The 14,678-nt window shown below is 43.8% G+C and overlaps 2 protein-coding genes across 2 annotated transcripts in view; both read left to right on the forward strand.

Annotated features, from left to right (window-relative positions):
* The window catches only part of thbs2a (thrombospondin 2a), a 67,763-nt gene extending 60,004 nt beyond the window's left edge, over positions 1 to 7,759 (forward strand). Inside the window, exons 20-22 of the mRNA XM_068045464.1 lie at positions 2,864 to 2,961; positions 5,556 to 5,695; positions 7,369 to 7,759. Of these exons, the coding sequence (XP_067901565.1) occupies positions 2,864 to 2,961; positions 5,556 to 5,695; positions 7,369 to 7,376 (246 nt within the window). The 3' untranslated portion in view covers positions 7,377 to 7,759. The remainder of the gene's footprint in view (positions 1 to 2,863; positions 2,962 to 5,555; positions 5,696 to 7,368) is intronic.
* A 1,796-nt stretch (positions 7,760 to 9,555) lies between these two features.
* Positions 9,556 to 14,678, forward strand: part of LOC137376604 (uncharacterized) — a 29,699-nt gene continuing 24,576 nt past the window's right edge. The window contains exon 1 of the mRNA XM_068045481.1: positions 9,556 to 9,866. The gene's annotated coding sequence lies outside the window, so the exon portion shown is untranslated. The remainder of the gene's footprint in view (positions 9,867 to 14,678) is intronic.

Below are 14,678 nucleotides of genomic sequence, written 5' to 3' on the forward strand. Positions count from 1 at the left end.
AAGGCTGCCTGAAGGGGCTACTCTGCAGAGGAATGTTTGATAGAAATCTGGAGGAGCGACATGTCTGAGCACAATGGCTGCAGAATAGAGCAGCTACTGCCTGGCTTTTACTATATCAGAGACGGAGACAAAACAAGGCAGAACAACCAAAGGGCAGTTGGATCCTCTTGGCTAGTGTCTGTATCAGGAACAAACGTGACATTATTAGGGTGATGACTGATTGGCTGGCTGATTTGCCACTGTGCTTTTTATTTAATTTAAGAAGCCCAACAATAGATGCATCTTTAATGCCTCTCACTTTAACTTAGATTACCAAGAGTCCTGGTTGATGTTTTCCAGCATGTGTGCTCCAGCTCTGTGACGCATCACTATGATCCCCTGCCTTCACCCAGTCCAATGCTAAAGAGGTTTGAAGGCATGAGTGAAATGAGTCTCTTTGTGCATGCTCAGTACAGATCTATCTGTGAGTGTGCTCGCATACCTACTTTGATTCCTGGTCTGAAAATGCCTTAATTCTAAAATTCTCATTGTTTCCAAATCCCTCCATGGCTTCGTCCCTCCCTATTCCTATAACCTCCTCCAGCCGAACAACTCTCCAAGATCTCTATGCTCCTCTAATTTTATGGCCTCTTGAGCATCCTCAATATGAATCGTTCCACCATTGGTGGCCCTGGCTTCGGCTGCCTGAGCCCTAAATTCTGGAATTCCCTCCCTAAACCAATGCCTCTCTACCTCTCTCTCCTCCTTAAAAACTTAACCCTGAGCAAGCTTTTAGTCACCTTTTTTTTTTAATAGTCGTTCATGGGATGTGCCCCTCCCTATTTACCCTTGAGATGGTGGTGGTGCTATGCCTTCTTGAACTGCTGCAGTCTTTGAGATGTAGGTACATCCACAGTGCTGTTAGGAAGAGAGTTCCAGGATTTTGATGCAGTGACAGTTAAGGAACGGCGATATAGTTCCAAGTCAAGAAGGTGTGTGGTTTGGAGGGGAGCTTGCAAGTGGTGGTGTTCCCATGCATCTGCTGCCCTTGTCCTTCTAGGTGGTAGAGGTCATGGGTTTGGAAGGTGCTGTCGAAGGAGCCTTGGTGAGTTGCTGCAGTGCATCTTGTAGATGGTACACACTGCTGCCACTGTGCGTCGATGGTAAAGGGAGTGAATGTTGAAGGTGGTGGATGGGGTGCCAATCAAGCGGGCTGCTTTGTCCTGGATGGCGTCGAGCTTCTTGAGTGTTGTTGGAGCTGCACCCATCCGGGCAAGTGGAGAGTATTCCATCACACTCCTGACTTGTGCATTGTAGATGCTGGACAGGCATTGGGGGGACAGGAAGTGAGTTAGTCGCCGCAGAATTCCCAGCCTCTGATCTGCTCTTGTAGCCACAGCATTCATGTGGCTGCTCCAGTTCAGTTTCTGGTCAATGGTAACCATTGGGGGATTCAGTGCTAGTAATACCATTGAATGTCAAATGTCAAGGGGAGATGGTTAGATTCTCTCTTGTTTGAGATGGTCATTGCCTGGCACTTGTGTGGCGCGAATGTTATTTGCCACTTATCAGTCCAAGCTGAGATATTGTCCAGGCCTTCCTGCATATCGACATGGGCTGCTTCAGTATCTGAGGAGTTACGAATGGTGCTGAACATTGTGCAATCATCAGCGAACATCCCCACTTCTGACCTTATGATGGAGGAAAGGTCATTGATGGAGCAGCTGAAGATGGTTGGGCCTAGGACACTACCCTGAGGTACTCCTGCAGTGATGTCCTGGGACTGAGATGATTGACCTCCAACAACCACAATCATCTTCCTTTGTGCATCTGTGATGCTGGGAACTTCAGGAGGAGGATGAGATGGATCATCCGCCTGTCCTGATGTCTCCTTGTGTGGCTTGGTGTCAAATGCTCGCTTGATGATGCTGCTGTGAAGTATGTTGGGACCTTGTACTGTCGTAACAGCACTATATAGAGACAAGTTGTTGTTGTTTCTATGTAGATACACAAAAAGGAGCAAGCATTTTGTTTTAAAACAGCAATCAACAAAAAAAAAGGCTTTTACTGTTCTGTTTTCAATGAACAATGCTAATGATGGGTCATTGCTCTCAAAGCGCATACAGGAGGTACTGTGGGTAGAGCTAGTTGCCATCACATTTTGAGAAAACGCATGGCCAATCACTTAATAGAACCTTCCTATGTTGTAGCTTAAAGCCAATGCTGACTGTAATGGCGCAGGTTGCAATTTAGTCTGGGGATGTGGCTGTATTTATTGCCCATTTCTAGTTGCCATGAGAGTCAACGACATCGTGTGGGACTGAGGCCAGACTGTCTAAGGAGGGGCAAGTTCCCTCAACAAATTGGATTTTTATGACAAGCCAGCAAGTGTCATGATCATTCATCTGGTGCCAACCCACAAATTACCATATGCACTAAATTCACTGTCACACGTTGGCATGGAGGTGGGATTTGGCGACATCTGGATTTCCATAATTGCTGGGCTACCGTAGCCTTAGTTTCAACCCCACAAGTTAGCTGATGTCAGCTGGAATGGCCTCAGCCTCCCTTCCCCCACATTAGAGACATATTGGACCATTGAGCAGATGGGTGAGGTCATATGTCAGGTGCAGACGAGGTAGGATTGTTAGTTAACGGTATTAAGGGGTATGTAACCAAGGTGGGTAAATGAAGTGAAGATACAGATCAGCCATGATCTGTTCAATGGCAGAACAAACTCAATGGGCTGAATAACCTATTCCTGGTCCTAAGGCCGGTTTCAAGAACTGCAACAAGGCCCCATTACTTTGTAAATTGAAATAGCTTTAGTGCAAGAGCATTTAAAATTTCCACTGAAGTTAATGCAGATCTGCTTATGTTTCAGGTACAAACCCTATGGCACGACCCCAAGAATATTGGCTGGAAGGATTACACCGCATACAGGTGGCACTTGATCCATCGACCCAAAACAGGCTTTATCAGGTAAATAGCACAGGATACTGACACTGCTGCATGGGAACAGGAGAGAGGTTACCCGGAATTGTGGTAATTCCTATATACATCCAGGACTTTTCCTCCATTCGTTTGGGTTAAATCGGTCTGAAGTTGCACACGGCAAGAGTTAAGGCTTGGGGCAGTTACACTATGTCGAGATGGGAGAGATCTGTTCCTATTCTTTTTCAAAGGCTGGTTAACCATTTTGCCAGGAAGAATGAGAGAGGGTGCAGAAGAGATTTGCTAAAATGATATCAGGGACTTCAGTTATGCAGAGAGATTGGAGAACCTGGGGTTGTTCTCCTTCGAGCTGAGAAGGTTAAGAGGAGATTTGATAGAGATGTTCAAAATTACGATGAACATTGATTGATTGATTCATTAATTCAGTCTCACATAGAATCATAGCATGGTTACAGTACAGAAGGAGGCCATTCAGCCCGTCGTGTCCACATCAGCTCTCTGCAACAGCACCTCACCTAGTCCCACTCCCCTGCCTTTTCCCTGCAGCCTTGCAAATCTTTTTACTTCAGGTAATTATCCAATTCCCTTTTGAAAATCGTGATTCAGTCTGCCTCCATCACACTCTCAGGCATTGTCATTCAGGAAGAAAGAGTGAAGATATAAGCCAAGTGGTATAACCTTGAAAATAGTCATGGAATCGCAGAATGGCTACAGCACAGAAGGAGACCATTTGGTTTGTCATGTCTGTGCTGACTCTGAAAGAGCAACTCAGCTAGTCCCACCTCCCCATCTTTTCCCCACCGCTCTGCAAGTCTTTTCTCTTCAGATAATTATCCAATTCTCTTTTGAAAGCCTCTGTTGAATCTGCCTTCACCAGACTTGCAGGCAGTGCATTCCAGATCATAATCACCTGCTGCATAAAAAAAGTTTTGGCTCATGTTGCCTTTGGTTCTTTTGTCAATCACCTTAAATTGGTAATGTCTGGTTCTTCTGCCGATAGGAATAGTTTCTCTCTATCTACTCTGTCCAGACCCCTCAGGGTTTTTAACACCTCTATCAAATCTCCTCTCAACCTTCTCTACTCTAAGGAGAACAGCCCCAGCTTCTCCAATCTATCCAGGCAACTGAAGTCTCTCACCCCCAATATCAAAAATGAGAGAAGTTGATGAAACTGTAAAACAAAAGCATGTGGGATCCTTGGTCCTAATTATACAGGAATAGAATATAAAAGCAAAGAGGTATTATGAGGTGGTTTGATAAGGTAAATTGGGAAAACCTAATTTCCTGGGTCTATGAGTGAACAATCAAAGAGGGTAAGTTTAAGATCACCAGCAAAAAAACGAAAGGAGAATTAAGAGAATTTTTTTAACCATGGGTTGTTAAGAGCCAGAATGCCTTATCAGAAATGGTGGTGGCAACAGAATCAACAATAACTTTTAAGGGGAAGCAGGATACATATTTTAAAAAGAAAATAAATGAAAAGCTATGGGGAGAGGGTGGATGAATGGGACTGGGTGGATAGCTGTTTTGGAGAGCTGCAGCAAAATCTGTAGTTTGAAAGAATAAAATTCTTGAACTTACAATGTGTGAACATTAGCAGTGTATAAATACAAGTTCTTTCTTTAACAAATGCCTGACCCAGTCATTTGAAATTCTTCTGTTGCTATTTTAATGGAGGTGCTAACCTATTGATTTTAAACAGGTTGATACCTCTATTGAAATAGTGGACAGAGGAATCTCATAGGAATGTGATAAATGCTCTTATGCCCCGATTCACACAACATAATTTCAAAGGCCAAAGTATCAAAGGTGAAAGGTGAGGTCAACAGTGCTATCAAGCGGCACCTGCTTAGCAATAACCTGTTCATGGACGCTCAGTTTGGGTTCCGCCAGGGCCACTCAGCTCCTGATCTCATTACAGCCTTGATTCAAACATGGACAAAAGAGCTGAACTCAAGAGGTGAGGTGAGAGTGACTGCCCTTGACATCAAGGCAGCATTTGACTAAGTACGGCACCAAGGAGCTCTAGCAAAACTGGAGTCAATGGGAATCGGGGAAAACTCTCCGCTGGCTAGAGTCATACCTAGTGCAAAGGAAGATGGTTGTGGTTGTTGGAGGTCAATCATCTCAGCTCCAGGACATCACCGCAGGAGTTCCTCAGGGTAGTGTCCTCAGCCCAAGTGTCAGCTGCTTCATAAATGACCTTCCTTCAGTCACAAGGCCAGAAGTGGGGAGGTTCGCTGATGATTGCACATTGTTCAGCACCATTTCCTGTCTGCTACGGTGGACTACCCAGTGAAAGGTAGGCATTCTCTTTAAAGAGTAAAGTAAAATCAAAGGGGAGTACACTTCGCTCAAAATACTGCTGTTAGTCTATACATCAGTATATATAGAAAATATATGGTCTGAGATATACCCATGTATATACTAACATATGTGAGCTAGAGCGAGACGGATATCTACATTAAACTTGAGCAGTCTAGTTCTCTATGTCACACAGTTCTCTACAGAATCTGTTTTGCTGAAGGTATGTTTATGTTCCATTTCGCGTGTTAAAACAACATTTATAAGTGCAGTTAGTTTGTTAGGAGGGATCCTCAGTTCTGCTTCTGTTTCTGCAGGGTGGTGGTCTACGAAGGAAAGCAAATCATGTCTGACTCTGGCCCTGTCTACGATAAAACGTTAGCTGGCGGACGACTAGGGCTCTTTGTCTTCTCCCAAGAGGCCGTCTATTTCTCCGATCTCAAATACGAGTGTCGAGGTAAGCCTGCCTGCTGCCCTTTGTCTCTGCACGTTCACATTGTAAACTGTAACATGCATCGGAGATCCCGTATCCCTTGAATTGTGGCACCAATCACAATATTCGGTTCAACTAAGGTGTTGCATTTGCAGTCCCTCTCACTGTCACTGTCCACCACAGTGGTTAAAGGAACCTGGGCAAAGTTGGAATAGATTTTTTGCAGTCTATATTACTTATATTTACATTGGATATGTACACATGCACATTTCATTTACAGTGTAATATGTTTTATTTCGACATGTTTTATTTATGTATATGTAATAATGTGTATGTGTGAGTATGTATTGTGATAGGCTGCAAAAAACAAATCCCTCTAGGCCATTGAGCTTTCCTGTTGTGAATCAGAGAAGAATCTCATTACAATGTTTAACATAGAAACAGGAGGAGGCCATTTAGCCCCTCAATGAGATCATGGCTGATCTGCAACCTAATTCCATAACCTGCCTTTGCCCATATCCCACGAGATCTTTGGCTAACAAAAGTCTATCAATCTCAGTTTTAAAATTTACAGTTCATCTAGCATCAATTGCTGTTTGAGGAAGAGGGTTCCAAACTTCCACCTTTTGTAAGTCGAAGTATTTCCTAATTTCACTCCTGAAGGGTTGGCTCTAATTTTTTGACTGTGCTCCCTAGTCCTGGACTCCCCAACCAGCAGAAATAATTTCTCTTTATCTACCCATCAGTTCCTCTTAATATCTTGAAAACTTTGTTCAAATCATCCCTTAACTTTCTAAATTCCAGAGAATACAACCCTAGTTTGTGTCATCTCTCCTTATAATTTAACCCTTGGAGTCCAGGTATCATTTTGGTGAATCTATGCACTTCCTCCAAGGCCAGTATATCCTTCCTAAGGTGTGATGCCCAGAACTGCTCTCAGTACTCCAGCTGTGGTCCAACCAAGGTTCAACAAGCTATCCCTTCCCGTCACATGATTTGACCTTTTAATGGAAAGGTCTCTATGCCGGCTCTCTGTGGAGCAATCCAGTCAATCCCACTCCCCCACTCAATCCCCGTAGACCTGCAATTTTATTTCCTTCAAGTGCTCATCCAACTTCCCTTTGAAGTCACTGATTGTCTCTGCTCCACCACCCTCGTGGGCAGCGAGTTCCAGGTCGCTACCATTCGCTGCATAAAGAAAAAAATTCTCCCTCACATCTCCCCTGCATCACTTGCCCAAAACCTTCAATCTGTGTCCCTAGTCCTTATACCATCAATTTTCCATATCTAACTTATCGAAACAAAAACAAGAAATGCTGGATTCACTCAGCAGGTCTGGCAGCATCTGTGGAAAGAGAAGCAGAGTTAACGTTTCGGGTCAGTGACCCTTCTTCGGAACTGACAAATATTAGAAAAGTCACAGATTATAAACAAATGAGGTGGGGGTTGGGCAAGAGATAACAAAGGAGAAGATGCAGATTGGACCAGGCCACATAGCTGACCAAAAGGTCACGGAGCAACTTATCGAAACCTGTCACAACCTCACGCACCTCTCTCAAAGAGCAGATGCGCACACTTTTTTTTTCCTTCGAACTTCCATCCTAAAATGTGACATTTCGTGAAATAAAAAAAAATAAAAAAATTATGGATTCCTAACGGAAAAAATATCAACGCGATGTGACCTCCTGTTTTGACAGATAACTGAGTACCTGCCTGCAGCACTCTGGTGGGAATCCTGAACATGCTGTGCAGCCTCGTCACCTCAATCGGACTGGCAGTGCCGACTTCCGCCCACTCTTTCCTCGCTGTCTTCCTGAGTGTAACCTTTGACCCAGCCCACCCGCCTTCCGCTGACTGTGGTGACTCAATCTTGCTCTGTGCACCAGACAGCCCGGCACCAATGCAACAACCGAGACGCTACCGGCAGGAAGCTGACTGTGTATTTCAACAGGTCTCGCACCGTGACTATACCTAGATAGAGGGATTAGTGATCATTTAACAAACATATCATACTGCAATATAAGCCCGCCGTTACTGTTTTCTAATGAGGCTGTTGTCAAGGAAACCGAGCAGCGGACATTTTTTTTTTAAGAAAGTCTGATTAAACAATGTTAAAAATGACATCTTCTGGGAAACAAGAATGAATTACAAAAAAAAAGATTTAAAACCACTTTGTTTACAACTTTGTCTATCACATTTCATTGTCTGTATATAAAAGCTTTCAGCTCTTGGTATTACCGGATGGCACAGCTATTGCAGTAATGGCGTACAAATCCTATAAACACTTGCTTATGTACCATTTAATCTATTAACTGACGTGCCAGTTGCTTTCTCTCAGCTGAGTAAAAGCTACGACTGGTATTCGGGGTGTGGGGACGAAGCAAACAGCAACCAATAATGTATCGGCTTAATCTGAATATATGTAGATATGTATCTATGTATATTCTATATATCGTATATCATTTTTGTTCTGGCTTTTTACACACATTGCAGCCTTTCAATGTTAGTAACGGCTATAAGAAACACTTTCTGACTTGAGAAGCAACCAGCTCCTCCCTGTGACCATTGACCTTCCTGTATCTTCCCCCTCCCCCTCTCCCCCACCCTCCCTTCCCCCCGCTTTTGGACAAGGAACATCCAAGTGGTTCCACAGGTCTTCGCAAAGTGCGAACATCTTTCAAGGAAAGAGAAAACATGGCATGTTTGCAGAGGGCGGGGTGGGGGGGGGGGTGGAAAAGATGTGAATATTTAGATTGTATCATATTTTCCTATTTAATTTATTTATGGTTTTATCTCCATCTCTCTTCCTTTTCTTTCTTAAAAAAATTGTTTGTGGGAAGCAGTGAATTTTGCCAAAGATTGTAAATAATTTATTTATTTGTTTACACTGAAGTAATATCGAAATTTGAAAGAGAAACTTGGCCGACAAACCCTAGTCTATATTTTTTGATTAATATTAGGCAAATAAACTATCAAAAAAGGCTGAAACAGTGTTCTGTGAGTTAAACCAATTTGTGTTTATACACCATATTTATTAGATAAATAAATTTACTCTACTTTGTTTCCTTAAAACCGTAAATAGCTCTGGTATTCTGTAAAGCAGGAGCGTCCAAGGCTTTTATTTTGGCCTTGTGGTTCCCTTAGATACCATGCAGTTCCTCAAGACACAAATAGCATTTAAATCCATGTCTCCATTAATCTGCTCTATCCTTGTAGCAGTGGCACTAACCGAGCTTGGACGTTGTGATTTAATATTTGCTCAAAGAACAGGCCCTTTCCAAACCTCTGAGTTGCCCCCCGCCCCACCTCTCCCTGGCAAATTCAAACTGGGCAAGCCTGCCAGCAACAAATGGGCCTCGTTGGGCCGGGCCCCTCGGCCCCGCAGACCGCATGTTGGACCACGGGCTGCAGTTCGGCCACCCCATTGCTGGCGATAGTCAATTCCCACATTTTCCGTCACTCCACTCGAGTGACATTCTGTTACCTCAAACACTTCAAATGAGTATACGGGGATATTTCCCCCTGAGAACAGCAGGATGATGGTGTTGCTAGATCCAAAATCTTGCAATGTCACTGCATGTCTTCACATTGTATAGCTGTTGTGTACTGCAGGATAATTTGTTTTCCTTTATCAGGTTTTGACGCTTGTCATGTTTGTTGTGTTTTTATATATATATATATATATATATATATATACACACGCACACACAAATTTATCACATTAACTGTACATAGCTAAAGGGTGCAGTTTGTTAATGAAGCATTTAATAAAAATACTCAGCGTTATGTTTCAGTATTCTTGTATCAGAGTTACAGCAGACGTCTGCAAGAAATGACGGTGGTTTTCTGAGAGGCTGTTTCCTGTACAGCAATGTGTTCGAATCAGCTGATAAACCAACTCGAGGCCAACCAGCATTGTTTCCTCCCTCGGACCAAAGGCTTTGCACTTACAGCACATTTCTGTCATTAGGCCGGTCGGTGTGTAATGATCGACAGAGTACAGTGAAACAGGATGTCAGCATGGCATTAACAGCCTGTAAAGACCTTGGCTAGTAAGAAAAAAGAAAAAAAACTTGCTCTTACCTAAGGATGTCCCAAAGCACTTTACGATCTACATGCTTTTGAAATATAACCGCTGTTGGCAGCCAATTTGCTCACAGAACAGTCCTACAAACAGCAATGCGATAATGACCAGGTAATCTGTTTTAGTGATGTTAATTGAGGGATACATATTGGCTTCTTTGAAATAGTGCCATGGGATCGTTTTACTGTGCTGGAGTATCAGCCTAGATTCTGCACTTGATTGGGACTTGAGTCTACAAACATCTGACTCAAAGACAAGAGTGCTACCACTGAGCCAGGGCTGACACCTTCAGCAGGCTAGTTCTTCAGTGTTGGAACATAGGCACTTAGAAGTACTGATTTATACCATCCATGTACCAGTGCTGAACATATGATATTCCTTTCCAACAGAGGCAGTACCCTGTTCATTTTAAATGGCTACACTGAAGTAAAGTTTGAAGGAAAGCTAAATGAATGCAACATCCTCTAATGTTGCAATTATTTCTACATTTCGAATTTCTAGGCCTTAAAGCCTGTCCTTTGTAAATTAACCCCATCAACCTGCCTTCTCACCTTATTGCTCAGGCCTTTATCCAGAAGCATATTCAATTGTTTCTTGAATCCATTTCTGCTTCCGTGCTGGTTTATTCCATAATTCTGTTACCCTTTGAGGAAGAAAGTTTCTTTTGCAGTGTCAAAAATCCTTCCTCTGAACCTTTTTCTCCAGGTATTGAAACCTTTCATCAAAGATATGCTGATAGGGTTATGTGCCGAGGAGTCGGGAGGAGACTCGTTTGGAGCATAAAAACCAGCATGGACCAGTTGTAAATTCTGTGTTGTGCATTCTATATAATTTTATGTAGTGGACAGACTGAACTGTGCTTTTGGAATGAATTACAGCCTTTAGGAAAATAATCTGTGATAAGATTATTTTTTCACAGCAAGTTGTTATGATTTGGAATGCAATGCCTAAACGAGCAGAAGAAGCAGATTCAATAGTAACTTTCCAAATGAAATACTTGAAAAGATAAAATTTGCAGGACTATGGGGAAAGGACAAGGATGTGGGACTAATTGGATAGCTCTTTCAAAGAGCTGGTACAAACATGATGGGCTGAATGGCCTCCTGTGTTCTATGATTCTGTGATACCCTATGTCAATCTTTGAAAACAGATGATGAATTTTAACTCCCGGGCAGGAAGCTGAGGGGGAGCCAAAGGCTTTTCCATCTAGGGGTCTCCATTGGGAGGAACGAGGATATTTGGCCTAATCAGGGTGCTGTGTGAGGTGAAGTGGGAACCTGGAGGTGTTGGTGCTCCAAGGGTATTGTGAGCTGTCCAAAACCAGAAGACAGACAGGATCACGATCAGTGGGTGGAGTTAAAGCTTGAGTTCTGAGCTTGGGATGGCTATGGCGAGTAGGACTTTAGGGAGGGACACATCCCAGAGTGAGGAGGACATTGGGGAACAGTGGAGGAGTCTGTGTTAGGTAAGTTCAGCTCTTGATACATCATGAGTAACCACCATCTGGAACTTACTTTATCAGGGAGAAATTACTTTACATGTAGACACCTCCTTCGGCCCTGCCACATTTAGGACAGTTTTGATGCTGGGGGCCCAACTTGGCAACTCCATTGTGTCCTGTGGGTAATTTGAAGATATGGTGTCCTGCAGCATCCTCTTCTCCTAGTGGGAAGATCCTGCAGGCTTGTTGCATCTGCCATCCCCTTGAGAATCCGTTTGCTCACTCTTCAGTTCAACAGCAAGAAAGAAAAAAAGGTATTATTTAGGAATAAAAATTGCAGGGTAGTGTCTTCAGATGGGTTTTCAGGAGCTCTGTCCAACCAAGTCAAAAGGCAGTGCAGCATTCCTCCATCGGTGTGGCAGAACCGCTACAGGGCACTGCCCAATTCCTAATGTGCGTAATGGTGGAAGAGCCTCCAGTAACATCAAAAACCCTGGTCCAAATCACCTCTGAGATATGATTGATGAGGGCAGGAGAGGAGACAAGAGCAGCATAGTAGCAGCATAGTGGTCGGGAAACTATTTGAAACTATTGGAAAAAATTCTGAGGGACAAGATTAATCTCCACTTGGAGAGGCAGGGATTAATCAGGGATAGTCAGAATAGCTTTGTTAGGGGGAGATTGTGTCTAACAAATTTGATTGAATTTTTCGAGGAGGTGACTAGGTATGTAGATGAGGGTAAAGCAGTTGATGTAGTCTACATGGACTCCAGTAAGGCTTTTGATAAGGTCTCGCATGGGAGATTGGTTAAGAAGGTAAGAGCCCATGGATCCAGGGCAATTTGGCAAATTGGTTCCAAAATTGGCTTAGTGGCAGGAGGCAGAGGGTGATGGTCGAGGGTTGTTTTTGCAAGTGGAAGCCTGTGACCGGTGGTGTACCACAGACATTGGTGCTGGGACCCTTGCTATTTGTAATGTACATTAATGATTTAGACATGAATATATATAGGAGGTCTGATCAGTAAGTTCGCAGATGACATGAAAATTGATGGTGTCGTAAATAGTGAGGAGGAAAGCCTTAGATTACAGGATGATATAGATGGGCTGGTAAGATGGGCAGAGCAGTGGCAAATGGAATTTAATCCTGAGAAGTGTGAGGTGATGCATTTTGGGAGGACTAACAAGGCAAGGGAATGTACAATGGATGGTAGGACCCTAGAAAGTACAGAGGGTCAGAGGGACCTTGGTGTACTTGCCCATAGATCACTGAAGGCAGCAGCACAGGTAGATAAGATGGTTAGGAAGGCATATGGGATACTTGCCTTTATTAGCCGAGGCATAGAATATAAGAGCAGGGAGGTTATGATGGAGCTGTATAAAATGCTAGCTAGGCCACAGCTGGAGTACTGTGTACAGTTCTGGGCACCGCAAGATAGGAAGGATGTGATTGCAGTGGAGAGGGTGCAGAGGAGAGTCACCAGGATGTTGCCTGGGCTGGAGCATTTCAGCTGTGAAGAGAGACTGGATAGGCTAGGGTTGTTTTCCTTAGAGCAGAGAAGGCTGAGGGGGGACCTGATTGAGGTATACAAAATTATAAGGGGCATTGATAGGATAGATAGGAAAAACCTTTTTCCTTTAGTGGAGGGGTCAATAACCAGGGGGCATAGATTTAAGGTAAGGGGCAGGAGGTTTAGAAGGGATTTGAGGAAAAAAAATTTACCCAGAGGGTGGTTGGAATCTGGAACACACTACCTGAAGGGGTGGTAGAGGCACGAACCCTCACACAACATTTAAGAAATATTTAGATGAGCACTTGAAATGCCACAGCATACAAGGCTATGGGCCAAGTGCTGGAAAATGGGATTAGAATAGCTATGTGCTTGATGGCCGGCATGGACACAGTGGGCTGAAGGGTCTATTTCTGTGCTGTATAATTCTATGACACTATGACTCTAGGAAAGTCATTAAGAAGGACTGGAGTGGGCCTTCAACATGAAATGAATTCCCACCTGCTCTGACTCGCTGCCACTGAAACCAAAGTTCAGCTGGTAAAGTCCAATTTGACAACCATTAACTTGCTTAGTGGGGCTGAATTTTCAGTCAGGACTGTTTTCGGATCCTGAACCCAGTTCCAGGGGGAAGCTGATTAAAGTCAAGGATTTCACATGGGTGAGCTCTTAATTAACATCGAGACAGTTTCCCTGTCCAATTAAGGACCGTGGGTGGGCTCTCGAAGCTGGAGGACCAATCAGAAGCCTTCCAGCTTAAGAGAAGCACCTGGCTGCACTACAAGGTAAGTAACTGAGAGGGGGCATCAACAAGAAGGTGTCCTCTTAGCCACTTTATAAAAACTTCAATAAATACAAAAAGCAGCCAGACCATCACTGTTGTGGAGGGGGGTGCAGGAGCCCTCCAGGGCAGCTTTTGGCTACACCTGACCCAGGCAGGCAGGGAGGGCCTGTAGGCCTGTCAGGAGCGCTGGCACCCCAGCCTGCCACTGATCCCTGCTGCCAGGCAGTTGATCTGCCCCTGCCCTCAGTCGTATCAGGAAACTGGAGGCCAATTGGAAAAATCTCAGTTGGCCTCCATTAGCTACCTTTCACAAGGCTCATAACAAGCCTAATTGCCTGCCCACCTCATGGGGGTGGATGGCCTTCCTGGGCCCAGACCTGTATCGACCAAAGTGGCTGTGGTCGGGAAGCTGGCACACGGAATGGCCTTGTAATTCTCGGGCCCCATTCACCTCCATACGCGACATGGGCGGGGCCTCAAAATGCTTTATAGCCAATGAAGCTCTTTTTTGAAGTGTAGTCACTGCTATAATGTAAGGAGGACAGCAGGCAATTCCAAAACCTTTAGATTGGAAAATTCTGCATGTCACTGCACTATTTAAAGAAGGTGAAAGAGAAAACCGGAGAATTATAGGCCAGTTAGCTAAGCATCCACTGTTGCGAAATTTGTTTGTTCATTTGTTGATGTCATTTTCTTCCCAGACAGTTGACTGTCATAGATCTCCACCTCTGTCTGTCCTGTGCCGCCCTTACACATTCCACATAGGTCAACTGCTTCCAATTCATTATATCTGGAATTACTAGCGCCTAAAATTAAAAATGAGGTAACTGAACACCTTGAAAATGTTCAGCTGATCAGAGAGCGCCAGTGTGGATTTGTAAAGGGTAGGTCATGCCTGACAAACCTGATTGAATTTTTTGAAGTGGTGACTAAAGTAGTAGACAGGGAATGTCTGTGGATATTATTCATATGGACTTCCAGAAGGCATTTGATAAAGTCTTTCATAAGAAACTGTTAGCTAAAGTTGAAGCTCATGGAATTAAAAGCTAATTATTGACCTGGGTAGGAAATTGACTGAGTAGCAGCAGATACAGAGTTGGAATAATGGGTACGTACTCTAATTGGCAATACTTGACTAGCAGCATCCACAAGGATCTGTATTAGGGTCTCAACTATTCATATTATTATCG

The sequence above is a fragment of the Heterodontus francisci genome, chromosome 13 (genome assembly GCF_036365525.1).
Source record: "Heterodontus francisci isolate sHetFra1 chromosome 13, sHetFra1.hap1, whole genome shotgun sequence".
Taxonomy (NCBI): domain Eukaryota; kingdom Metazoa; phylum Chordata; class Chondrichthyes; order Heterodontiformes; family Heterodontidae; genus Heterodontus; species Heterodontus francisci.